The sequence below is a fragment of the Tachypleus tridentatus genome, chromosome 13 (assembly GCF_004210375.1).
Source record: "Tachypleus tridentatus isolate NWPU-2018 chromosome 13, ASM421037v1, whole genome shotgun sequence".
NCBI classification, from domain to species: Eukaryota; Metazoa; Arthropoda; class Merostomata; order Xiphosura; family Limulidae; genus Tachypleus; species Tachypleus tridentatus.
In genome coordinates, this window is record NC_134837.1 from 188,598,977 (window position 1) to 188,625,786 (window position 26,810).

The 26,810-nt window shown below is 33.2% G+C and overlaps 1 protein-coding gene across 1 annotated transcript in view; it reads right to left on the reverse strand.

Annotated features, from left to right (window-relative positions):
* LOC143240726 (soluble guanylate cyclase 88E-like) overlaps nt 1-24,653 on the reverse strand; it is a 50,586-nt gene extending 25,933 nt beyond the window's left edge. The window contains exons 1-3 of the mRNA XM_076483656.1: nt 24,127-24,653; nt 13,340-13,954; nt 3,405-3,546 (exon numbers count right to left, since the gene is read on the reverse strand). Coding sequence (XP_076339771.1) covers nt 3,405-3,546; nt 13,340-13,954; nt 24,127-24,294 — 925 coding nt within the window. The 5' untranslated portion in view covers nt 24,295-24,653. The remainder of the gene's footprint in view (nt 1-3,404; nt 3,547-13,339; nt 13,955-24,126) is intronic.
* Between the last annotated feature and the right edge of the window lie 2,157 nt (nt 24,654-26,810).

A 26,810-nucleotide genomic window follows, 5' to 3' on the forward strand; every position in this document is an offset into this window, starting at 1 on the left:
TAAATCACTACTTAAGAAACGTTTAATAAAGGTAGAAATAAAAAAAACTACTTAAGATACGTTTAATAAAGTTATAAATAAAAGACCACATCAGATATGTTTAATAAAGTTATAAATAAAAAACTACTTAATACATGTTTAATAAAGTTATAAATAAACAACTACTTAAAATATGTTCAATAAAGTTGTAAACAAAAGATTACTTAAGATATGTTTAATAAAATTAGAAATAAACGACTACTTAAGTTACGTTTAATAAAGTTAGATATAAAAACTACTTAAGATGTGTTTAATAAAGTTATAAATAAAAGAGTACTTGAGGTATGTTTAATAAAGTTATCAATAAACAACTACTTAAGATATGTTTAATAAAAAATAAATAAAAACTACTTAAGATATGTTTAATAAAGTTATAAATAAACCACTACTTAATATATGTTTAATAAAGTCATCAATAAAAGACTACATAAAATATGTTTTAGAAAGTTATAAATAAAATACTACTTAAGATACGTTTAATAAAGTTATAAATAAAAGACTACTTAAGATATGTTTAAGAAAGATAAAAATAAAAGACTACTGCAGATATGTTAATCAAGTTATAAATAAACCACTACTTAAGATATGTTTAATAAAGTTAAAAATAAAAGACTACTTAAGATATGTTTAATAAAGTTAGAAGTAAACGACTACTTAAGATATGTTTAATAAAGTTATAAATAAAAGACTACTTAAGATATGTTTAATAAAGTTATAAATAAACGACTACTTAAGATATGTTTAATATAGTTATCAATAAAAGGCTACTTAAGATATGTTTAATAAAGTTATAAATAAACCACTACTTAAGTATGTTTAATTAGGTTATAAATAAATCACTACTTAAGAAACGTTTAATAAAGGTAGAAATAAAAAAAACTACTTAAGATACGTTTAATAAAGTTATAAATAAAAGACCACATCAGATATGTTTAATAAAGTTATAAATAAAAAACTACTTAATACATGTTTAATAAAGTTATAAATAAACAACTACTTAAAATATGTTCAATAAAGTTATAAATAAACCATTACTTAAGATATGTTTAATAAAATTAGAAATAAACGACTACTTAAGATACGTTTAATAAAGTTAGATATAAAAACTACTTAAGATGTGTTTAATAAAGTTATAAATAAAAGACTACTTGAGGTATGTTTAATATAGTTATCAATAAAAGGCTACTTAAGATATGTTTAATAAAAAAAATAAAAGACAACTAAAGTATGTTAATTAAGGTTATAAATAAACCACTACTTAAGAGGTGTTTAATAAAGTTATAAATAAAAGACCACATCAGATATCTTTAATAAAGTTATAAATAAAAGACTACTTGAGGTATGTTTAATATAGTTATCAATAAAAGGCTACTTAAGATATGTTTAATAAAGAAAAAATAAAAGACTACTGCAGTATGTTAATTAAGGTTATAAATAAACCACTACTTAAGAGATGTTTAATAAAGTTAGAAATAAAAAACTACTTAAGATACGTTTAATAAAGTTAGAAATAAAAGACCACATCCGATATGTTTAATAAGGTTATAAATAAACCACTACTTGAGATATGTTTAATAAACTTATAAATAAAAAAACTACTTAATATATGTTTAATAAAGTTATAAATAAACAACTACTTAACATATGTTTAATAAAGTTATAAATAAACAACTACTTAAGATATGTTTAATAAAGTTGTAAATAAAAGATTACGTAAGATATGTTTAATAAAGTTAAAAATAAAAGACTACTTAAGATATGTTTTATAAAGATATCAATAAAAGAGTATGTAAAATGTGTTTAATAGGGTTATAAATAAAAGACTACATAATATATGTTTAGTAAAGTTATAAATAAAATACTACTTAAGATATATTTAATGAAGTTATAAACAAAAGACTACTCAAGTATATTTAGTAAGGTTATAAATAAACCACTACTTAAGATATGTTTGATAAAGTTATAAACAAACGACTACTTAAAATACGTTTAATAAAGTTAGAAATAAAAACTACTTAAGATATGTTTAATAAAGTTATAAATAAAAGACTACTTAATATATGTTTAATAAAGTTATAAATAAAGACTTGTTAAGATATGTTTAATAAAATTAAAAATAAAACTCTACTTAAAATATTTTTGGTAAATTAGAAATAAAAGACTACTTAAGATACGTTTAATAAAGTTATAAATAAACGACTACTTAAGGTACATTTAATAAAGTTATATTCAACGCTAAAATCAGGGGTTCGATTCCCCTTGGTGGGCTGAGCAGATAGCCCTTTGTGGCTTTGCTATAAAAAAACACATAAAGTTATAAATAAACGATGACTTAAGATATGTTTAAAAATTTATAAATACAAAACTACTTAAAATATGTTTAATAAAGTTATAAATAAAAGACTACATGAGGTATGTTTAATAAAGTTAAAAATAAATGACTAGTTAAGATATGTTTAATAAAGTTATAATTAAAGACTATTTATGATATATTTAATAAAGTTATAAATAAAGGACTACTTAAAATATGTTTAATAAAGTTACAAATAAACAACTACTTGAGTTATGTTTAATAAAGTTAAAAGTAAAAGACTATTAAAGATATGTTTAATAAGGTTATAAATAAAATACTACTTAAGTTATATTTAATAAAGTTATAAATAAAGACTTCTTAAGATATGTTTAGGAAATTAAGAATAAGACTAGTTAAGACGTTTAATAAAGTTATAAATCAACGACTATTTAAGATATGTTTAATAAATTTATAAATAAACAACTGCTTAAGATATTTTTAATAAAGTTATGAAAAAACGACTACTTAAGATATGTTTAATAAAGTTATAAATAAACGACTATTTAAGATACGTTTAATAAAGTTAGAAATAAAAACTACTTAAGATACGTTTAATAAAGTTATAAAAAAAAAACTAATTAAAGTATGTTTAATAAAGTTATAAATAAACATCTACTTAAGATATGTTTAATAAAGTTTGAAATAAAAGGCTACTTTAGATATGTTTGATATAGTTATAAATAAACATCTACTTAAGATATGTTTAATAAAGTTTGAAATAAAAGGCTACTTTAGATATGTTTGATATAGTTATCAATAAAAGGCTACTTAAGATATGTTTAATAAAGAAAAAATAAAAGACTTCTTAAGATATGTTTTATTGTTGCCTTCCTTCAAATACATCCTTATCATTTTTTGTTTTACAGTTCTGTGTAATCAATTTCTTCTCAGTATTTGTTTTTATGTGATACTTAAAGTACACAATACTTTTTAAAGTTCAAAGGAAAGATTTATAAATAGTTTTCTAGTTGTAAACCTGGTTCAAATTAAAGAAAGTTAAATCCACACTTACGTGACTCTGTACTCTTGTCTTGGTTATTGCGGTTGGAGCAACCTTCTATTGACTTGTTAATGTTATCTTCGTATCTTGTAGTCACAGGTCGAACGGGCTTGATAGTTAGTAACTCAAAAATGTTGTTCGTATGTCCCATTATCTATAGGTTGAGTGTTATATTGTTTGAAAATAGTGATTAAATTCAAAATGTTTTTACGTTCACTGTCGACTTGTTTTACATTTTAAGATATTCATCAAAATTTTGGGCACATGAGAAACTCATAATTCTTTCCAGTTATATACCTATCGTGTCTTATACAGGCTATCAGTGGGAATTTAATCAGGTTTTTTCTATGTAAGTATGTTGTTTTTAATATTTTGTTAATAGCAAACACTAGAATGGTTAATTTTTTCGTTTTAAATTCTATGTTAAATATAAATATCTGAGTTGTGCTCTGTGTAATGTTAGGAAATATTACAATAAGCCTGAAAATATTTTAAACACTTAATTTTACATTGGCCTAATATATATATTTCCAATTAGAATAATAATCTGTTATCAGACACCATAATGTATGTTTCTGAAAATCAGGTTTCTGTCTAATACTCTTATTCCATCATTAAGTTATGTTGCGTTGTTTGAGGCCTAATATATATATATTAGCAGGTTTGAGAGTCTATCATAATAATAAAGTTTACCATATCTACTTGAAGGCGTTAACCGAAGAAGCTTTTCTTTCAATTACTCGTCCATTAACTGGACTGGATTTCAAAGTTGGCTCACAAAGAGAAAGAGAGCCCCGATTTTAAAAACAAAATATTTGATTGATTTTCATCTTAGCTATCTCGCCACAATCAGATGCGATGGTTTTAACTGAAGAACATGACATCGTGTAGTTTTGTAAATGAGAATATGTTTTCACACAGAAAGATCTCTAGAAGCATTATACACCCTGATCAATGACTTTTACTTTGGCAACTACAGTATTCTTGACTTTGTTAATTACTGAAATTCCTCAATAGTTATTTTTATGTTTAACACTACACAAACGATAATGGAAACTTTATTTGCTTGTTTTTTGAATTTCCGCAAAACTACACGAGGGCTATCTGCGCTAGCCGTCCCTAATTTAGCAGTGTAAGACTAGAGGGAAGGCACCACCCACCACCAACTCTTGGGATATTCATTTACTAGAGAATAGAAGGATTGACCGTCACATTATAACACCCCCACGGTTGAAAGGGCGAGCATGTTTGGTGTGACGAGGATTCGAACTTGTGACCCTCGGATTACGAGTCGAATGCCTTAACCCACCTGGCCGTGCTGGGCCATAAGGGAAGTATTTGAAATAGTTGTGTTTCAAATAATAAGTAAAACATAAGTTTTGATAACTTTTGGCCGAAGTTTGTGTATCAAACTTTATAGAGATTGTATAGCGTTCATAAATGCCTTTACAATATATTCTTTGTGAAATTAAATGTTCGAATTCTCAAACTTTCCAGTTTATCTTTTCTTTTACTAGTCAAGTTTCTATCATGATAGATGGCTCAGTTGTAAGATTCGGGACTTTTAATGCTCGAATTCGCGGAGTTCAATTGCTGCTGTAAATATAATATAGACAGTCTTGTTTATTTGTTTTGGAATTTCGCACAAAGCTACTCGAGGGCTATCTGTGCTAGCCGTCCCTAATTTAGCAGTGTAAGACTAGAGGGAAGGCAGCTAGTCATCACCACCCACCGCCAACTCTTGGGCTACTCTTTTACCAACGAATAGTGGGATTGACCGTCACATTATACGCCCTCACGGCTGGGAGGGCGAGCATGTTTAGGGTGACTCGGGCGCGAACCCGCGACCCTCGGATTACGAGTCGCACGCCTTACGCGCTTGGCCATGTATAGACAGTCCTCTGTGTAATTTTGGGTTATAGAAAGAAATGAAGTTTCAAAGGTCTGTTTTTAAAGGAAAAGGTACAATTTTATGTACATACAGACATGATAGATTTTGTGAAAATTCATAAATTATGTTGGTATATTACATTAGATATGCAAGAAATATTATATTTCTTTACTTAACATGGCGTCATTAAATAGCCTGGTTTGTGATATAATAGTTTTGAGAAAGTAAACTGTATGGATTGCAGCCTTCAAACTGTTAAAGAGTGACGGCTTTTCACAAAAGCAAGTGCTTCAAAACATCATGATATAATTAAACATAGTTTTAAACAATTCAGCCTTAAATATTTCATTAACTCAATTATTCACATATCACTTCAGCTGACACTTTCATGTCGTACCTCGTTTGCCCTGGTGAGCTCTGGAATTGAGTGAAAAACCTCGGTGACTGCGTCGTTATAGTTACAGTCTTGATAAAATGATATTGGTACATTCCTCTTACTGGATATTTTCAGTAGTAATCTTAAAATTAACATTTAACGACTGTTTTCGTATTCATCTTCCTGTTACATTTCAGATAATAAAATATGATCGTTTTTCACACTATCTTCACACTTGTAAACATTAACCTGTTGAGTGCCGTAGACGAGATAACTCGTCCAAGCCGATCGATAACACAGTGCCACGGACGAGTTAATTTGTTCTCAATAATACCTAATTTCAACGCTAGATATCAGAACCATACATGCATTTAACCTACTTACAAATTGTTTCACTTTCGATCCAAAATGGCGTCACGAAAAAAGTTACAAAATGAAGAACCATTGGAGTTTATTGTAGCAGCTAAAATACTTGGCAGTCAACAGGTTAAATTCATTATTAACAAAATGTTGCTTGTAAACAAAGTATATTTTACTCTAACTTGTATGTAAGCAACTTGTATGATAAGCTCGTAGTTATAAAACTTATTTGAAACATCTAACATGTAAAAAGTTTACGTGGTTATACAGTGTACTCAATGAAAAATAATCGGAAGTGTATTAATTCTATATGTTCGAGATACTAAATAAATTTCAAAATAGTATAAAACTGAAAATGATGTTTTCATGTTCTAGTTTAATTGGTTTTCTTCCTGTTGTATCATGCGTTTAGTACTGAGACCGACATGGCCAGGTGGTTAGAACGCTTGTCTTGCAACATGTATATTAAGTGTTCAATTTCCTATTCCACCAAACCTGTGCACCCTTTCAGCCATATGGGCGTTATGTAATGAGAGCCAGTCCCCCTGCTCGTTGACAAAAGAGTACCACAAGAGTTGGCGGTGGATGGTTAAGACTGATTGTCTTTCCTCTAGTTTTTCACTGCTAAATTAATAACGACTAGTACAGACAGCAGTCGTGTAGCTTTGCGCGAAATTCAAACCAAGCTTGTATTTTTTCAAAAATTAAAAAAAAATCTGGAATGTTTTTAAAGACTATTTTGTGGATATTACAGTTTCACTATAAATATAAAAAGAGAGTAGAACTACTTAACGTATGTTTTGAAGCTTATAATACAAGGGTTTTTGTATTAGGTGTTTGATTAACTAACTACAATGCTGACAATAAAATTCTGTTATAACAAAATAACGAAATGTGCCTTCTCACAAAGATGTGTGTGCCTACTTGTGTATTTATACTAACAATTCATATGCAATTAGGTCACAGTATCGCGAACTTTTATAAAGTCCGTGCAAAACACAATGGTCTAAAAGTTTCCGAATGCCACAGAGATCTCGTGTTATTTGTTCGATAGCTTCGAAATATCTAAATAACGATATTATTAATTCTTGATGTTCCTGTCTCATGAAATCTTTGTTTTCGAAACAATTAGTAGGGACTTCGGAAGTAAAATATTTTTCTATTACAAATCTTAGAAGTACCGATATCTAGATTTGTTACAACACATTTTGCCTTAATACATATTTCAAAAGTAGCCCTAATAACAAAGCCAGTGTTTTAAAAGGATGATTCAGGCTTCACCTTCGATAAATAAACTTCTTTACGGAATTAGTCGACTTTGAAAGACTTTAATGAGTTAATTAAAACGTGTATTGATCTCTGAAACGTGTCATTAAACAGAAACACCAAACTAAATGATGAAACTTTTCAGAACGGTAAAATGGATTGCCTGCAACATATCATGGATATTATCACTTTTGAGACTTTCAGGTTCTTCACAATCTTCCCTGAAACAATGCAACAGAAAAACAATAGCCTGAAGAATACAGTTCGATCATCCACATGACATCATATGCAAATAAGTCCAACGCAGATACACTCGGTGAAAAGTCGCACAATATAAACAAACATACCATGAGAGAAAGAATCCCGGGAAGTAAGAGAATAATAATGCAGTAATAAGCATGTTTAAATGCAACAAATTCTCTATTGCTCGACGTTTACAGCCAACAGAATAAACTGTTCTTTGCTACGAAAAGAATTACACCAAACGACGTAAAAAACAAAACAAAAACCAAACAACGGCTACTGTTTAAAGACAGGCTTAAGTGTGCAGAACTACCGACAAAAGTTATCTTTATAGCAGGGGCGACAATGTTATAGTAGCTAGACAGAAACCATTTGTTACTCTACGCAGTATTGTGCCTCTACAACTGTGGACATTACACGTGCTATCACATTTTCCTTACTTATGGCAAACTAAAATTTGTTTTGACGAGTACACATTCACAGGATTCTTCAGGTATTGAACACAGTTGGGCGTGACATTTTCTCTTCCAGGAATTTTCGTTGAACTTTATTCAAACCACGACAAAATATGGCAGTACTTCTATTATGGTGTAGGATACCATACAGACAGCTGGAGGTATGTAAAGAGACGACCACTACTGTTTGATACGTCTTAAATCTTGAGAAATGCCCCCTGTCGGTCTATGTCAGTGCCAGTTTAAGAGAAAATCCAGTATTTTATGCCAAATTGAGTTCTTAATCATTCAACCTGAGTCAAAAGAAGACGGCTTTAAAGTATGACATTAAAATTCTTCTTTGGCCAGTCCACATTACTGAAAATGTGTAGTCCATCATTCAAAATTACAAACAGGCAATTTCTAAAACCTCTCATACAAATTTCAGACCTTGTGATGTGCCTCTGTTTCTCACCAAATATTGCAAAAGAAAGGTATTATCATTCGTAATATTGGACATTTTATTTCATGTTTTTTTATTTAATAATCGACATTCTTTCTGGAGTAAGCGTGTATTTACTTATTGTAATCTTATACTTTCTCCAGATTCTGCTCATTCTCAAATCAATTTATATCTATCTCATTTTCAAGGAACGGAGTTGATTATTTTCTAGAAAAGACGAGCATCTTTTCTTTATTGCAGGTACCGAACCTATAGGCCCAGCATGGCCAGGTGGTTAGGGCGTTCGACTCGTAATCTGAGGGTTGCGAGTTCGAATTCCCGTCGCACTAAACATGCTCGCCCTTTCAGCCGTGGAGGCGTTATAATGTTATGGTCAATCCCACTACTCGTTGCTGAAAGAGTAGCTCAAGAGTTGGCGGTGGGTGGTGATGACTAGCTGCCTTCCCTCTAGTCTTACACTGATAAATTAGGGACGGCTAGCACAGATAGCCCTCGTGTAGATTTGCGCCAAATTCAAATCAAACAAACACAACCTATATATGTTCAATAAATATAGTTAATTAAATAAAAACTACTTTTGTTTTTATGGACAGGCTACGCAACCAAGAAATACGTTATATAATATTAGATGTTGTTGTCAAACTTTAAATGGAGGTTTTAACTTTTACACTTATTTGAATTCAAAAATACGATTTCTGAAAAGAATGACGTTGTTTGTTATGTGGATTAAAGCTGTATTTCTTGTTTTAAATATATACTTTTCAAAAAAATAAATGCAAAAGGGATATTTTTGTTATTTTAAAGCGAAATATATGTAATAACGTTACAAGCTCAGAGTATGTGATGTTACACGTGTTAAGGCACTGATTGTCAGACCAAAATGACAACAAAAGTTGTGCACTTTGAAAACGGAGGAAAACGGAGGATTTTTCGCCAAAACGCATTCGTGTCCAATAAATTTGTTTGAGAGATCTGCATGTTCTGCAAGTGCAACATTTGCAAAATCCCTATAAAAGTGACGGGTTCTCGGTTTCCATAGCTCAGTGTTAAGCCACCGACACGCAATACAGTTACGCCAAGACTGACTGAAGCACAACGCAACAACGCCATTGGTCGTTTGGAAGCAGGCGAATCTCGATCAGATGTTGCCAGAGCTGTGAATGTCCACCCAAGCACCATCACAAGGCTATGGAATCGTCACCAACAACATGGATCAACTCGTGACCGTCCACGATCTGGCAGATCTCGTGTGACCACGCCCGCACAAGATCGCTATATCCGGTTACGTCACCTTCGGGATAGGACCACCACTGCGACATCTACTGCTTCAACCATACCAGGGCTGCGTAGGATTTCCGATCAGACCGTACGCAACCGTCGACGAGATTCTTAGGCCCCATGTGCAACCCATCATGGTGAAAGTCAACGACGTTTTTCAACATGACAACGCCCGTCCTCACACAACCTGACTCACCACTGTCTTCTTGAGACACTACAACATCAAAGTTCTTCCCTGGCCCTCCAGATCAACAGATTTAAACCCCATCGAACATCTTTGGGACGAGTTGGACCGACGTCTGCGACGGCTACAACCTCAACCGCAGACTCTACCTCAGCTTGCAGCAGCTTTGCAGGCTGAGTGGACAGCCATTCCACAGGATGTGATTCGTCATCTCATCGCTTCCATGGGCAGGAGATGCCAAGCAGTTATTGATGCTCACGGGGGGCATACTCGTTATTGACGTTGAGTGACATTAAACGTCAACTGGTGAGCGTGGACTTCGCCTTTGCAGACTTTGGATGTTCAGCAGTGAATGTGCAAAGTTTCAAACATGTCATACAGAACTACCCGGAATAAACTTGTTAACAATATGTCTCAAATTTTGCCTTTTGCGTTTCTTTTTTTTTGAAGAGTATAGTTTTAATACAGTGAGCTTGAATAATCAAAACTTGTGAACATATAACGTTAATTATTCACGCTTGAATAGTTAATTCTTGATGATGAAAAACTCACTTGAAATAAATGTGCGCGGACCCGGCATGGTCAATCTAACTACTCGTTGCTGAAAGAGTAGCTCAAGAGTTGGCGGTGGGTGGTGATGACTAGCTGCCTTCCCTCTAGTCCTACACTGCTAAATTAGGGACGGCTAGCGCAGATAGCCCTCGAGTAGCTTTGTGCGAAATTCAAAAACAAACAATAAATATGTGTCTCAGCCGTTCTGAGATGTGTCTGTTTTTTTCTTTATATTTGTAAAACCACACAAATAAAATGTACATATATATTATGTTGATCACTGTATTGTATAGTCTCACACTAGTGTGCACATTTTTTGTTACGATAAAAATTATATGTTTACCTTCCAATTTGAGAGCAAACGGGTATATATTGTATTGCAAATAATTATGGGAAAAATTAATACAATTAATATAAAATGTAGATATTATTGGATTTAGGACTAAAATGAACTACAACAGAGCACAGTCACTTGTTGGTAGCCAGTATTGTGAATGGCTGTCATCCTATCAGTCAATATAATGTTTTTAATAGAACAGACAGTCATACTATTCGCGCAGTATGCAATGAGTGTACTTACGGATAGCAATATAAAAATATGTGGGATAAATATGTAGAAATCAGAGCTTTTGATTTATGAAGTTTATTCTATGTAACAAACTGAGGTGGAATTTTATGTTCCAGGAGAAGCTTTATGGAATTCTTGAAAAAGGTACATAAAATCAGTAAGTTGATTATACAAGTAGTCTAGGTATGAGCCTTACTCTTTAAATAGTGAAAACAAATAATTCAGTTTATGCCACACAACAGATTTAGTGGAGATATTGTCAATACCTTAGCTGTATGTACAAGTGTGAATGCTACCTTCAAAACAGTAAGATGCATGATTTGACCATAGTGGGTCATGAAGATGTTAAAAAATAACTTTTCAGAAGAGATAACAGACTGAAACGGTACCAGACCTCAAGCAATGTGAGGAATAAAGATGGAGGAAGGTGCTCTGTACAGATGAATTAAATTTAGAGTTTTAGCAACAACAATCAACAATTTATTTAAAAGTAGAGAGAAGAACGGTGTTGCAGTTACCATACTACATCTATAGGGCAGATTGCAAGAAGGCTAATACAGTTATGGGCTGCATCTCATCATTGCTGTTGAAGATCTGCACAAATCTGAGGGTATCCTGACTACTGACAGGTGCAAGCAAATTCTTATCCATTACTTGTTCTCTCAAGAATGTCCTATTCAGCAGTGATTCATCTTCCACCAAGGAAGTGATCCTTGGCTTGAGGTGCATGTGGCCAAACAGAAAAGAGACAACGGAAAACGCATAACCATGACGTGCGAGGATGAAATCCTAGTATAAATATTAATAAGGCTGTATGAGGTTATATGCAAAATGAGAAAGCCAAATAGTAACCACACTACTTGTCTGAACGGTGGAGAGTAGAAAAATATTTTTGGAACAAAGGTAGAATCAAACATTTTAGTATTATAGAATTGTATTTGGAGTTGCTCTCATAAATCCATGAAACACCTTAACATTATAACGAGCATTTGACAACCTTAAGTACAACGAACAGTTCACACTACACACACACACACATACAAAATTTAGTATTTCTAACCTGGACACATCCATGAACAATGATCAGTTAAAACATAACCACATAAAAGCATATTAAGTGTTAAAAGTTTGAGTATTTGCTACTGAAATCATATTAATACCGTCGTCACCATTGGGATATTGAACATACTTTCGCACATTAATGCTGTATTTTTGTTTCAACGCAGGCCTACTGATACTACAGTGTGATGCAGTTAATTTTCATTGTGCATTAAACACGATCTTTTTGATGTAATTTCTTTTTCTGCTAAATGTAATCTAATTACTTACAGTAATTGAACACGTTGCCTAAAGCAAAATCCAATTTCAAAACATTGCCACTGTTAATTTATCTCAACTCCCGAAAAGATGAACAAGATGTAACGAATTATTTGTTTTTCTCACATGGTTTATTAGAAGATATAATAAATGGCAAAAATTAAATTTTAATGGTCAATGTGCCCTTAAAAAAGAGAGGGCACATTCGAAAGCGCTCGAATTACAATGTTTTATGAATTTGCATCAAGACATCTTGAATCTACGTGTTTTTCTGACATCGTATAGGTCACTAAAATAAGCTCTCAGATGGCTCAGTGGTAAATTTGAAAGCTTATATAATTAAATTACAGGGTTCGATCTTTGTCGTGAACACAACAGAGATAGTCCATTGTGTAGTTTTGCACTTAAAACAAACACTGAAGCAAAAAAGCAGACTAAAATGTATTAAATGATACGTAAACAACTAACAATAAACAGGTTTACACTGAAACACTTTAGATTTTATCTGTTTGTATTTACATTATGCTACCGGTCGGGCATGGCCACATGGTTAGGGCGTTCGACTCGTAATCTGAGGGTCGCGAGTTCGAATCCCCGTCGCACTAAACATGCTCGCCCTTTCAGCTGTGAGGGCGTTATAATGAGACGGTCAATCCCACTATTCGTTGGTAAAAGAGTACCCCAAGAGTTGGCGGTGGGTGGTGATGACTAGCTGCCTTTCCTCTAGTTTTCCCTGCTAAATTAGGGACGCCTAGCGCAGATAGACCTCGTGTAGCTTCATGCGAAATACAACACAAACATTATGCTATTTTGGTATTTGTAACCACAATATATAAAACAGAATAACCAGTCTTTACATAATGAGTGTCTAAACCAACAATTAAATGAGAAACATTTGAGACCGTATGGCTTAATATTTATCGTAAAAGGAAACAGCTGAGAGCCTTAGACATTTTTCGAGATTTAACTAAACTATTTGTGAAAGTTCAATTTAGGGATAGAAATTAAAACTTACCGACTTCCATGAAAACTCTATCACTGGCCGTGTTAGATCAAAAACGTCCGGTAATGTTTGGCCTATCAAGCTCGGCATGACATTTTGAAGGCTGTTTCCTATACTTTTAATCAGAAGTTTCTTGTCGAAAACTATTGAAAATGGAAAGATTTCAAGAAACAAACAGGCTTTAACGGGAATCATGAACCGGTCTGCCACAGTTCGCTGTTGATACTCTGTCTGAAAAGCGGTGTTATCAAAGGTAAGACGCATTATAACATGCACACTACTCGCCGATTTCTCTTCTCTGAGCACTTCAACGTGAACATCTGTGTCATAGAAATGGCGACCAACCTCTTTTATCTGGCCAATGGTATACCATAAGTAGCCTTGCCGAGAGCTTCGATAATGAAGAGTCAAACCATGAGAGGTTTCGTTTTCACAAAAAAATGAAGGGGCATTCATTTGTGGATAGCTGAATTTCAGATATTCATGAAGATTGTCTAAGCCATTCAAGAAATCTCTCATATGGCGACCCAAAACTGACAAGACCTGGTCGTAACCGTATTGGCCAACAAAGGAAACAAAACTGACTCCCATGGCTCCTAGAAAATCTTCTTCAGTGACATTTAAAACCTGAAATAAAAAGAGTATTTTTTGTTTTTGTTGGGAACAACTAAAATTTCCTTGAATAATAAAAACAAAAGCGGAAACTTATTAAAATGAGAAAATAAAAAAACCTAAAAATAAAACAGTTGCGAAAGGCATGAGATCACTGACTAGTTAAAATACAGATTTAAACTATTATAAATTCCCTTCCGAGAGCACGATATGTTAGAACCTCATGACTGGTAAGACGTTGATGCGCATATATGTATATATATATACATACATAACATGCATCTTTAATGTGAATATATGAAATCCAGTTCCTCAATAGGCAACCATAAGGCCATGATTGTTCCATGTAAACTAGATTTCTTCTCAGAAGCAACTTTTCACTGAATGTTGCTCATTAGGATTGTATTGTGCTTGTATTCAGTAACTAAAAGTGTAATAAGCAAGCTCTTAGCAAAGCTTCATTTCCTTCCCAAAATGACATTTTTCACGGTTATTAAACGAAGTCAGAAGTTTTACTGACAAGATTTCTTGTATTTCATTTCTTTTAGCTATTCTATTTTTATTCACTTAATAATAAATTAACAACAACTTATCGGCATGTTACAGTAAACCACAACTCTTTTTATTTTCTTTACGTCTTTAGTTTTGTTACTATTCATCTGCTGTAGAAATTAATTACTGTATGACTTATTTTTAATTTGCTCTATTTCATCTAGGGATGACCAAATTAGTTGTGTTAAATTTTTATGGAAAGTTTAAATTTGTTGAAATTTAAGTTATCAAAAAATGCCTTGCTGGCGGTAGATAATAAATTGAACCTTTAGTTCAGTTGGTAAAGCATTCATCTTGTAAAAAATGAATTATCATATCTTTAACTAATCGCTAATGACAAAGAAATAAGAAAAATAGAAAAAAGGCATTAGATCTTTGATAGATTATTTAGACAGATAATGAAATATAGTTGAATGGACGGCTACTGTTGTTGTAGAAACACAAATGTAGAGAACGACGTTTTAAACGGTTTCTTATTGAGAATGAAAGAAATCTAAAAAAGAGCATTTTTTAGTTTTTATATTATTGTTTTAGATTTCGAGAAGATTTTTATAATTTTAATTTATTTTAAATTGCTTAGAGCATTATAGATTCCATTTAAATTTAACTGTTAAAGGCCACAAAGAACGTTTAACATTGGATAAGAAAAAATGTTGTTTTAAATATAACTGTGATTTCAGAGGTAGCTTTATAAAAATTCCAGTTCTCATATTCTGCATTTAGCGTGGTGAAAAACATGTTATTTTTCGTCTTATGATTTCCTTTCAAATTATTTGTTTCCATTAACTTGATCTTTGGTGTTGCAATTAATCTTTCTGTGATTTCAAACACTGGTGCATTAAATCTATGTAGAAGCAATGGAGCTGAAGCTCAACCAAGCAGTGAGATACCTCTTAAGTTCAGCGAACGCACTGATACACATAAACCGGGTGCCTGGATTGGTTAGATCAGAGACAGTGATGACGAAGCATTACAGGTTTGGCCCCGTTTCTCAATGTGTTCACAAATCACCTAACGTATTGGACTTCCGTCAACTCTAAAGACATTCCTTATCATTCTTTTCGCTATGTTCTCCCATTCTCTTCAAAGCTATATTTTAGTCTGTTGTCAGCAAATCCAGGCCTTCCTGAGAAAACTAAACTGAAGGGGAGTGAAACCAAATCAACAGGATAAAGATTCACGTTGTTGAATTGATGTCTTTGGAAAAGTTATTTCTTTACGCCACACTTAATGATAAGTACAGATATTAACTGAGTGTTAACTTTCTCAAAATCATTTTGAAATAATTTCGCACCGAAGAAGTTTAATAATTATTGACAAGTAACACCACAAATTTCATATCAAAAAATAAATTCCTCAAAGAACTGGTAATGGATTTGGTTTACTTGTTACTTTTTGGATAATTGGTTAATACTCTGAAGTATAATTAGAAAAATTCTCTTTTTCCTTAATTTATCTTTACAATTTGTGGGAAAACATTAAGTTATGAGCGTAAGTTTCCAATAGATTTGTTTAGCAAGCTATAAGGAAACATGATTATATTTCAAGACGTTAAATCGAGCATGGCATTTCAAGTAATTGATCTCTTAAGCACTCGACTTTAGGTTGTTGTGAATGTTGTTCAGTGCGGGTAACTGGCTTTCTTGAAGCTATAACATCCCGAATAACAAAGTATAATAGTTTTTATAACATTTCTAGAAAAATCAAAACAATGGTGACATTTGTTTGAAAATTTGTTGTGAAATTAAGTTACAAATCTTTTAAGAAAAAAAAAAGCCTTTGTTTTGAGAACTAAAGATGAAATCATTGTTTTACAACCTCATAGCTTGGTGGTTTGTGGAGCTCGACTCCCAATCCATGAGTCGGGTTTCGAATCCCTGTCACCGAAAATGCTTACCCCTTCAGCCGTGGGGGAGGTTATAATATGAAGGCCAATTTCACTATTCGTTGATAAAGCATTAGCCTAATAGTTAGCGGTGAGTGATGTTGACTAGCTCCCTTTCCTCTAGTCTCCCACTGCTAAATTAGGAACGGCTAGTACAGATAGTTCTCAAGCAGCTTTATGAAACATCCAAAACACGCGAAACGTACAACCAGAAGACTGTAAGAAAGCGTAGACGTGAATGATATAATACATACGTTCTTCGAAAAAAACCAGAAAGTAAAAATTACTTTCTAGTCTCATAAAAGCGGATCTTTAAGAATTCGGCATGTAAAAATTATTTATAGCAGAATAAGTTGAAAATTAGAGGATTTTCATGTGCGGTATTTGTTTTAATATTTCAGAGGGCTCGGCATGGCCAGGTGGTTAAGTCACCAGACTTGTAATCCGAGGGTCGCGGGTTCGAATCCTCGTCACACCAAACATGCTCACCATTTCAGCCGTAGGGGCGTTGTAATGTGATGGCCAATCCTACCATTCGTTGGTAAAAGAGTAGCCCAAGAGATGACGGTGGGTGGTGATAACCATCTGCCTTTCCTCTGGTCTTACACTGCTAAATTAGGAACGGCTAGCGCAGATAGTCCTCGTGTAGCTTTGCGCGAAATTCGAAACAAACCAAACTATTACAGATACAGAAAATATATGTGAAGTCTCAAAAGTAAATCAATTTGATTAATGAAATTTAAAATTATGAAATTTTTCAATAATTATCCATTTTACTTCTCAAGAAAACACTTCATTTTTCCAAAACGCTCAATTTATATGGGTTATTTAATTGTATTATATATTTTAAATATACCTGTAAATGCTTATTTTGCAATATTAAAGGTATTTACTTTTATAATTTTTCTACCTGTTGGACTAAATATTAAATATTCTTGGTTGGACGTTTTAAATAATTTACATGATTTTAATAACGAGAAGGACGAATTTAGAAAACAACCTCAGTTATTTTGAAATAACAACTTCTGATAAGACACTTAATCTTACGTAACGGTTTATCTATTCTTACATACTAACGTCTCAAGTCTGAAACTCCTACGTGCAGAAAAGAAATGAGAACATTAGGAGATTTTACAAACAAAAAATTCATTGTTGTGTGCCTAAGGGCTCTTTATGTAATCCTGAAAAAAACCAAACAGCTTATGGAACCATTATAAGAGTAAATACACAAAGAACTAACTATACAATCCCCCAGAAACAAACGACATGACTACTTAAATATACTTTACCTGAAAGTTTAGTGGTCGATCATCCAGTTTTAGCATATGGTGAATTTTTCTTATACCGAAACCACACTGGGCTATCTGCTTAGTCTACCGAGGAGAATCGAACCTCTGATTTTAGCGTTGTAAAACCGAAGACTTACCGCTGTGCCAGCGGGGGACTTAAAGGATAAAACACTTTAAATAATAAAAATCGAAATTTAAAACAAGATACCATAATTTTTGTCCTATCTCCAACTTGTTGGTTAGTTCTTGAAGTCACCCATTACCCCTAGCGGCTTCTTCAAAACAAAAGGTTAAACCTTAATATTAACTTTCAGGAAATATAAAACTATGAAAAAATGAAAGCTAAAATCGTTGTGGAACAAACAGGAACCATTTAAACGAGTAATTTTTATGAGATAAAGATAATTCTTTATAGTTTTTATTAGATTATGTTTATTTGGTTTAGAATTTTCACACAAAGTTACTCAATGGCTATCTACGCATAGCAGTTCTTAGTTTTAAACTGATAGACCAGAAGAAAGGAATCAAACTAGCAGCATTCACTACGAACTCTTGGACTATTCTTATCCGACTAAAAAGTACGAGTTTTCTGCCACTTTTAAGCGCATCACGGTCCTCAAGTGTGGAGTGAACTTTTGAGTTAATGATACATGAACTATGTATCTTTAGATTCATAATCCGGGTACAATAATAATTAGAATACGCCCGGATTATTCTAAAGAAAAAAGTCCAGTTATTACACTTTTATTTTGAACTAATGTTGTTGTTTAATTATGTAATAATTTACGAATTTTAATATCATATTTAACCAATTGAAGAAAGCTTGTTTTCATGCAATTATTCGTATACAAAAACACAAACTGATGGGTTAGTTTTATATTCATAACTTTTGGCCCACTATGGCAAAATGCAAAAATACATTTCTAAACGCTTTGTTAATAATTATCTACAGATTGCATTGTTAGTACGAAATCGAATAAGCAACTAAGTTACATTAAACTGGAACAGAGGCCGCTACTAATTAAACTATAAATAAGTTCAGTCAGCATGAAACAGACATCAAATAATGCCGTTGAATAATGAATAATGTTAACGACAACACAGTATTTGCTTTATTTGACTCTGAATTGTTCAATTAATAATTAAGTTAAAGTTCAGTGGCGATAAAATGTAAAATAGTTGATTAAAATAGCTATCCAGTTGTGTCAATAAACGTATTGGATAAAGATGATATGATATTCTTCAGGTACTCTAATAAATACGTTGATTAGGAATCAACACAAATTTATAAACATAAAGTTATATTACAAAATCATTTATTTAAGTAGTTTGTTTGTTTTGTCATTTAGCACAAAGTTACAAATTCGACTATCTGTGCTGCGCCAAGACGAGTATCGAAACTCAGATTTTGGTGTTGTAAGTAAAGAGAGTTGCCCTTGAACCACAGGTAGACTCATGTATGTCCAGGATCACCTTATTAATTTCCCCACACTTTGAGAAATACCGAGATTTAAAAAAATTATTATTGGTAATAAGGTATGATAAAATTAGGAATACGAGGTCTGTTAAAAAATACGCGGAATGACGTCATAAAACAAAATGTACTTTATTTAGAAGTTACAGGTCTGGGACCCCTTCAAAGTACTCTCCTCCCCAAAGCACACACTTATCCCAACGGTGTTTCCACTTGTTGAAACAGTCCTGCTACGCTTCTTTTGTAATGTCCTTCAGCTTCTTCGTCGCATTTGCCTTAATCTCGGGAATCGTCTCAAATCTTCTTCCTTTCAAGGGTCTTTTGAGTTTGAAGAACAAGAAAAAATCGCAAGGAGCAAGGTCAGGTGAGTAAGGGGGGTGGGGAAGAACAGTGATCGAGTGTTTGGCCAAAAACTCACGAGTTCTGAGGACTGAATTTCGCAGCAACGCGGTGCATCTTCAATGTTTCGGTCAAAATCTCGTAACAAGGATATTTAACTGATATCCCACACTCTTCAGCAAGCTCCCTGACAGTCAGACGTCGATTTGCTCGCACCAGGGTGTTGATTTTGTCGACGTGTGGGTCGTCAGTTGACGTGGAAGGACGTCCAGGACGCTCATCATCTTCAATGGACTGTCGACCATCCTTAAAACGTTCATGCCACTTGAAACATGCCGTACGCTTCATAGCAACATCACCGTAAGCCGTGTTAAGCATAACAAAAGTTTCAGTTGCAGATTTTCCAAGTTTAACACAAAATTTCCCAGCAAGTCGTTGCTTCTTCAGGTCACTCATTCTGAAATCCGCCAAACGAAAAAATCGCACTTCACTTAAAACCGCGTAGCTAATACACAAATGAAGATATCTGCAATCGGGAAATGGCGTCGTAATCAGCTGATCTGTGCAAACCCAGCGACACCAAGCGGATTTCCCTGGAGCCAACTGGAGCCGCGCAATTGAAACAGTCCGCGTATTTTTTGAACAGCCCTCGTATGTTTGTTTGTTGTTAAACTCCAAACTAAACAAGAGGCTATTTGTCCTGCCCAGCCGGGGTATCAAAAACTAATATTTTAGCGTTAAACCCCCTCACACTTACTGCTTAGTTCACGAGGGTGAGGTTTATTACTTTAATTTTAAAAATATGTTAAGGTTAGAGATATTTGATATTTAAATCTAATAATACTCTAGAAAACGTAGAGACAAAATACCACGAAAGTACTTTATGCAATATTTTCTACATTATGTTATAACATGACGAAAAATAAAGTTTATTCCTGAATCTTTAAAAATGAGAGACTTCGTGGGTGAAACTCAGCGACGTATTCTTATATCGAACTGAGATGAAAGAATACAGAATATGTGCAGCTGTGTGACACATCTACTGCACATCATATTAAGTAAAATATAGCGACTCCTAGATGTAATCTAAATGTGGCTACTCTGTGTGATGAGCGATAAAAACAAAATGTTTAACGTCTAAAAGCCGAGCTATTCAGCCAGAAAGAGCTGTCTAGAGCAGCCTTGAACTCGAACACGCCAAACCAGACACGTAATGAATTGAAGGTAGGAATATAACTAGAAAATATTGAGTGCAAGAGATAAGATAAAATTCTACAGCATGCATAAACATTCTGCCATTATATTTATTTTATAATCAAAACTAAAAATAGTGTATAAAGTGTAGTAATGGTTATGAGTAGAAACGAAAAAGGAATTGAAATCAACAGGAAGTAGTAAATGCTTTGGAAAACTTTTTAATATAAATGAACATTGCGGAGCTCCTACGTGACACGGTGTACTTGAGAAAACATTCGACTTTTGAATGTGTTTGTTTGTGTTTCGCGGATAGGTACACGAGAGCTATCTGCGCTAGTTGTCCCTAATTTAGCAGTGTAAAACTAGAAGAAAGGCAGCTAGTCATCATCACGTACCCCCAACTCTTCGGCTACTCTTTTACCAACGAATAGTGGGCTTGACTGTCACATTATACCGCCTCCGCGGCTGAAAATGCGAACATGTTTGGTGTGACTGGGATTCGAACTCGCGACCCTCAGATTACGAGTCGAGTGTCTTATCTACCTGGCCATGCCGGGCCTCAACTTTAGAAGAACAAGTTTGCTTACATTATAACTAAATACCTATACATATAAAAGAACTTCATAAAAAAATTTAGTGGTGCCAGCAATTTTTGAATACAGTTTTTTCGATCCAGTAGAAAGGAAACGTGTCATAAATCATGTCGTTTCGTTCGAAAGTTGGTGACAACAATTCCAGTAAATAAAGCTAACATTACCCCTTGAACGATGCTAAGCCAGCATATCTGTAGTGCAACGTAAACATCTTTACAGGATCTCTTCAGGAGTGCAGTGATCGCTGAGTCTCAAGGCGACAAACGTATTGAAAATTTATTTAAAAAGGTTATTGAACAATGAGACATTTTATGATCAGATATTTTTAACTGCGGTATAGCGGTTCATAGAATGGCTCTTAGTTGGGTTTTTTTAAACTACAAACTTTTTGCTCAAAGCTCCGTCATCTTTTGACCGATTTGAGATGAAATAACAGTTTTGACCTAAGGAGGTCAAACCTTTTCAATTGATATATGTTACCAAGCCAAAGATCTCATAGATTAATTTACTGTTATGGAGCTTGAAGGAATATCAACTTAAGGGAAGGCAAGCAGAGTTCCTGATGAGTGAAAACATTGAATCGGGTATACACGCGCTCTATACTTAGTATTTCAAGTAATATAGCTGTTAAAAAGGAAAATAAAGGTCTCGTTGATTAATATACCCTAATCCCACTTAAAAGAATTTCGAGTGTCGCGACTATTGAGAATTCTCTCTTGCTTTTAAAAATTCGGCTTAGTTCTTAGCATGATGGAAATACATTAGTTGAGGCCTCAGCAGGCAAAACTGATAATTTTAGAAAGAGAGTTAAACATCGTCTAAAACGTTCATTATGTTTGTTTTTCTCGAGAAAATTGGGATACCTAATTTCATTTATATGCGAAATTACTCCTAAAAGTGTGTCACTCATTGTATGAGATACACTGGTACAAAACACAAGTGTGTCACTCATTGTATGACTTGTGGGACCTGAACAATTGGTTCCACGGCTGGGAGGGCGAGCATGTTTAGCGCGACGCGGGCGCGAACCCGCGGATTACGAGTCGCACGCCTTACGCGCTTGGCCATGCCAGGCCTTATCATGATCACCAGAACTGTTACGTGGACTTGTATAAATATAAAATTAAAATAAAAACTTTTTAAAAAGAGAAATATATTTTGTATTTTGTACTAAATGAGCTTGCAAAGTTTATAATAATATATATAAAGTCATAGGTGTAATTATGATGACTACAGTGGAAATGCTTAATGTTTTTGTAACAATAAACAATTCCTTATTATATGATTTTTCTTTCATCCATCGCTAGTACAGCGGTAAGACTACAGATTTATAACTCTAAAATCAACGGTTCGATTCTCCTCAGTGATGTGGCTTTGCTATAAGAAAACACACAATGATTTTCTTTAAGAGTAGTTTGACGAAAATTTTAAACAGTCACGTAATTACTGGTACCCAACACATACAAGGGTTTCTTGTAGCGACAACAAATACGGTTATATATAAAACACTTCGTTTCCGACATGAGGTACCATTATATTGTTGTCATACATTTTGATGTGATTAAAAGAACTTACATGATATTGTGTCACACGAAACATATTTTGTATTATGTTAATGTTTATATTGTAACTTGATGAACTTACTAGTAGTTTATAGTGTGTCGTTTGCATTACTTAAACACAAGTATCGTGTATCTGTGCATTATTATTTCTATTATACATATATATTATATTGTATTTTGTCTGAAATGCCTAAAATGAAGTCAGATTTATATCACTGAAACCTGGTCATTGACGATCATATCAAAGAACCTCCTCTAGTGACTGAGCGGAGTGCTTTAATGACTTATAACGTTAAATTCGGGTTTCTCTCTCTCTGCAAGAGACGCAGTGAAGATAGACAAAACAGAATTAGCCTTCTAAACTACTCAACTACTATATTCTTCGTGGTACGAGCTTCTAGGGAACACGAATGATAAAATGCACGTTTCTAAACTTCAAACGTGGAGATAAGAATGTTTCCCAGGTAAAAATGCCATTTTGAAACGCAAGCACATATTTCTTTACCAAGTATAAAGGGTGAATTAGTTCATACTGTGTTTTCCTGAAAATGTACTCGCTCACATAACTATGATCAAAGTATACACTTCCTCTCTTAGTGTAAAAAAGATTCTTGTAAAAAGCACAGTAGATTCAACTCTTTGACAACGATGTTAAATTTTAAATTATTTCCAGCCATAAAATATTGTATTTGGGTAAGAAATAAGGGTATTGTAATAAGAGAAAACAGTAGAAGGAACTAACACTCTTTCTACAATAAAGGATTATTTGAATTTGTTGTTGTATTTACCAAATAATGGATCCCAGTTTCTATGGAATGTTTTAAACCATTACCTCGCTCCATACTATTTTGGGATTGTAACTTAAACATATGCAAAACTGTTTGGGTTTCAGCTGAAGGTTATAAATTATTATGTGAAGATTTGTTTTGATATCTTCCAGTATCATTTAGACCTTTTAACAGGTTTATTAGATCTTTTGCGTGGTAGTTTACGAGGAAGAAAATAACAAAGATTATGAAAGAAAATTCATTATTTCACTCATCTAATGCTTATTTCCACCACGTTTTCAGTATATGCTAAAATATATTACAGTTCTATGAACATATAATGAGATATATAAATTTTATACATAAATATAAAAAAAATACCCCAAAATCGAGCGCTTTCGAATAGTTGACTGCTAGAAATCGCTCAAGTTGTGGGTCTTTTTTTCTTGAAATTCATTGTACCTTTTGTGTGTTATCCTGTGAGCTAACTCTTTTATCAGAAATATTATACAAGAAGTATTGTTATTACCTGGCAAGCCGTAGCTGTCAACTTTGGGATATAACAGTCTGGATAAACCTGGTGCGTGGTGAAGCTGTTTTGTTCCACCTTCGCCAGTCGCCGTATTTCTTCCCATTTGTCTTCTCCGTACTCCATGCAAATGTACTTACAGAGATTCTGCAAGATTAGTCCATACATATTGATTCTTGTTAATAGATAACAAAATACCTTACAAGCAAGTTCGGTCGTCTTTAAAGCATATCCCCCTACAGGTTTATCCGCATCTTATCTCATGATTTTAACGTTGACTTTTTAACCTAACTTCTGAAAACAAGAATCTATTATCCATTCTAAATCTGATGCAACCTGAAAGTTTAAACCTTCCAGTATATCATCAAAGATATACAATATATTTTTTTGTTTTTGAACATTTCAAAAATATAAATATTTTTATGCTGGAAATAAATCGAAAGATATTTCTTGGCTGCTTTGCCCAATATTTAAACACTGGAAATCTTTATTGTCCAGTAAGTATGGGTTACAACAGCTCTTCATAATATACCACATAGCCACTGAGCCCTTCTGCCTTTCTTTGAAAGCTGAACTCTACTGCATCGATTCTCTTTGAAGCACTGTTTCTCTCTAATTGACAGAGGAGTAAGAGCACGTGATCTTATTCAGCCAATCAGAAAGTTTACCGTGAAGAACGGTTCCAATGTTTTTTTTTTAATCAGGTTCTGATACCTCTGCGTCAGGTGGTTGTACAGTGTTATGGCGTATTACCTTCTTCTTTATGTGAAATATTTTATCGACAAAAAAGAAACATAACAATTATTAACCTACGTGGCGCTAGTTTAATAGTTTTGGTTTATGTGTTGAAGCTCATAGAAAAACATCTTGTTTGTACAATGTGACGTACACCTGCAAATATAGTATTCTGATCTCATTATCATAACGAAGTCTCATCTTTTAAACTTAACCAATGTACAGGGAAACTTTCGACCATCTTTGATATGCGTGACGTGAATGCATTGAAATTATTTCTTCCCAAGTATGCTTCTACTTCGTTTTGGAACTTTTTCTTTACCTATTTGTTATCCATCCATCCATCCTTCCAACCACACGATGTTTAGTTTATTCAACACGCTTTTGTCATCACTAAATTGATCATAACTCAGAAGTGGTATATATATTTGTTTTTATAGAAAACTGAAAATTGCATGAAGTAATTATTATACAACTGCTGTTACTATATATTATTGTAATAATTTAAAAGCAACATATAATAATGATCATTATTATTTGGTAAATAATTATTAAAATTTATTTCTAAGCTAAATATTTAAATTTAGCGTCTAGCGGAGCAATAGAGAAAGTCAACTATTCGCCTTCCATTGGCTCAACAATAAGTCTAAAGCTTATAACTCTAGAAGTCACGTTTCGATACCCGTAATTGCCACAGCACAGATAGCCCATTATGTAATTTTACGATTAAAAACAAACAAACAAAGCTAGTTATGCTGATATAAATTATAGATATGCACAGTGATCGCCATGCAATTATATAGAAAGACAAATAGAAAATGAAAAGAAAGAACTGGTGTAGTAATTTTTATAAATCCAAACGAATCTTCTTCATTTGACAGTTTCGGTCAGACACTAATTCTCATGGGAAATAAAACTGTCTTTTTAAAACACGTCAGCGCAAGTGGTTCCAGTAGGTCCTTCTAGGTAATACTTCCAACGGACGATGCTTACAATAAAAACGAAATCAGGTTAGATTTGTTCAAGTTCCAATGGATTACATGCTGGCTTGTAATAGATATGGATTGGCATGTATAGTAAACTCAGTAAGTAACGTAGAAAATTAGATTCCCAAGATATATATACATAGATGGCGGTATCAGTTTTTGTTGTTGTTTCATTAGTGTTTTCTATTACCGAGAATTACTTTAAAAGTAATTGCTTTATAACAGAGTAAACATTAATTGTAAACATTTCTCTTAAACGCAAAGCTTGCAATTACGTCACCCTCCATCAGAATTATATCGTTTAATAGGTATTTAAATGTGTTTTTATTTCACTTATAAGTTATATTTCTGCCTTTGTGAATAAAGCTGAAGTGAAAATTTGGATGATTGACGTCTCGAGTCTTTATAACAGATTAAACCACGACAGTCTTTATAATATTAACGAAGCAGCAATGGTGAAACGTTGCCTGAAATAAAATTATTTTTTCATTATTATCTAGGAAGTCAAGACCATTATTTTACGAACTGCATTGCCATATCTAAATTATCCCAATATGCGCTGCAGATTCTGTACACAACAAAATAAATCATGACTGACAGATAAGCTAATGAAATCAATTATGTAACAATGAAATACCATCAAGTGTATCACTGTATTTATACATATTTTCTTTGTTGACCTTAAAATGCTGATTGGAAAGCATGTGAAGTAATCATATCACAGCTTTTTGCTGTACAATAATACACTTAGCAGACAGTGCAGAACTTTTTAAGGTAACTATCGTTACTATACAAACATTGCCGAACATCAAGTCTCAAGACTTGTTTTGTATCTTTACTGGATTACATCCAAATTTAGTGTAAACTCACTATACGTGGAAATTTAATGGTAAGCTATAAAATTACATTATCAGAATACATAGTCTTCAGTATTCAAGTAGAAAAGCCTGCTGTTCAAGTGGG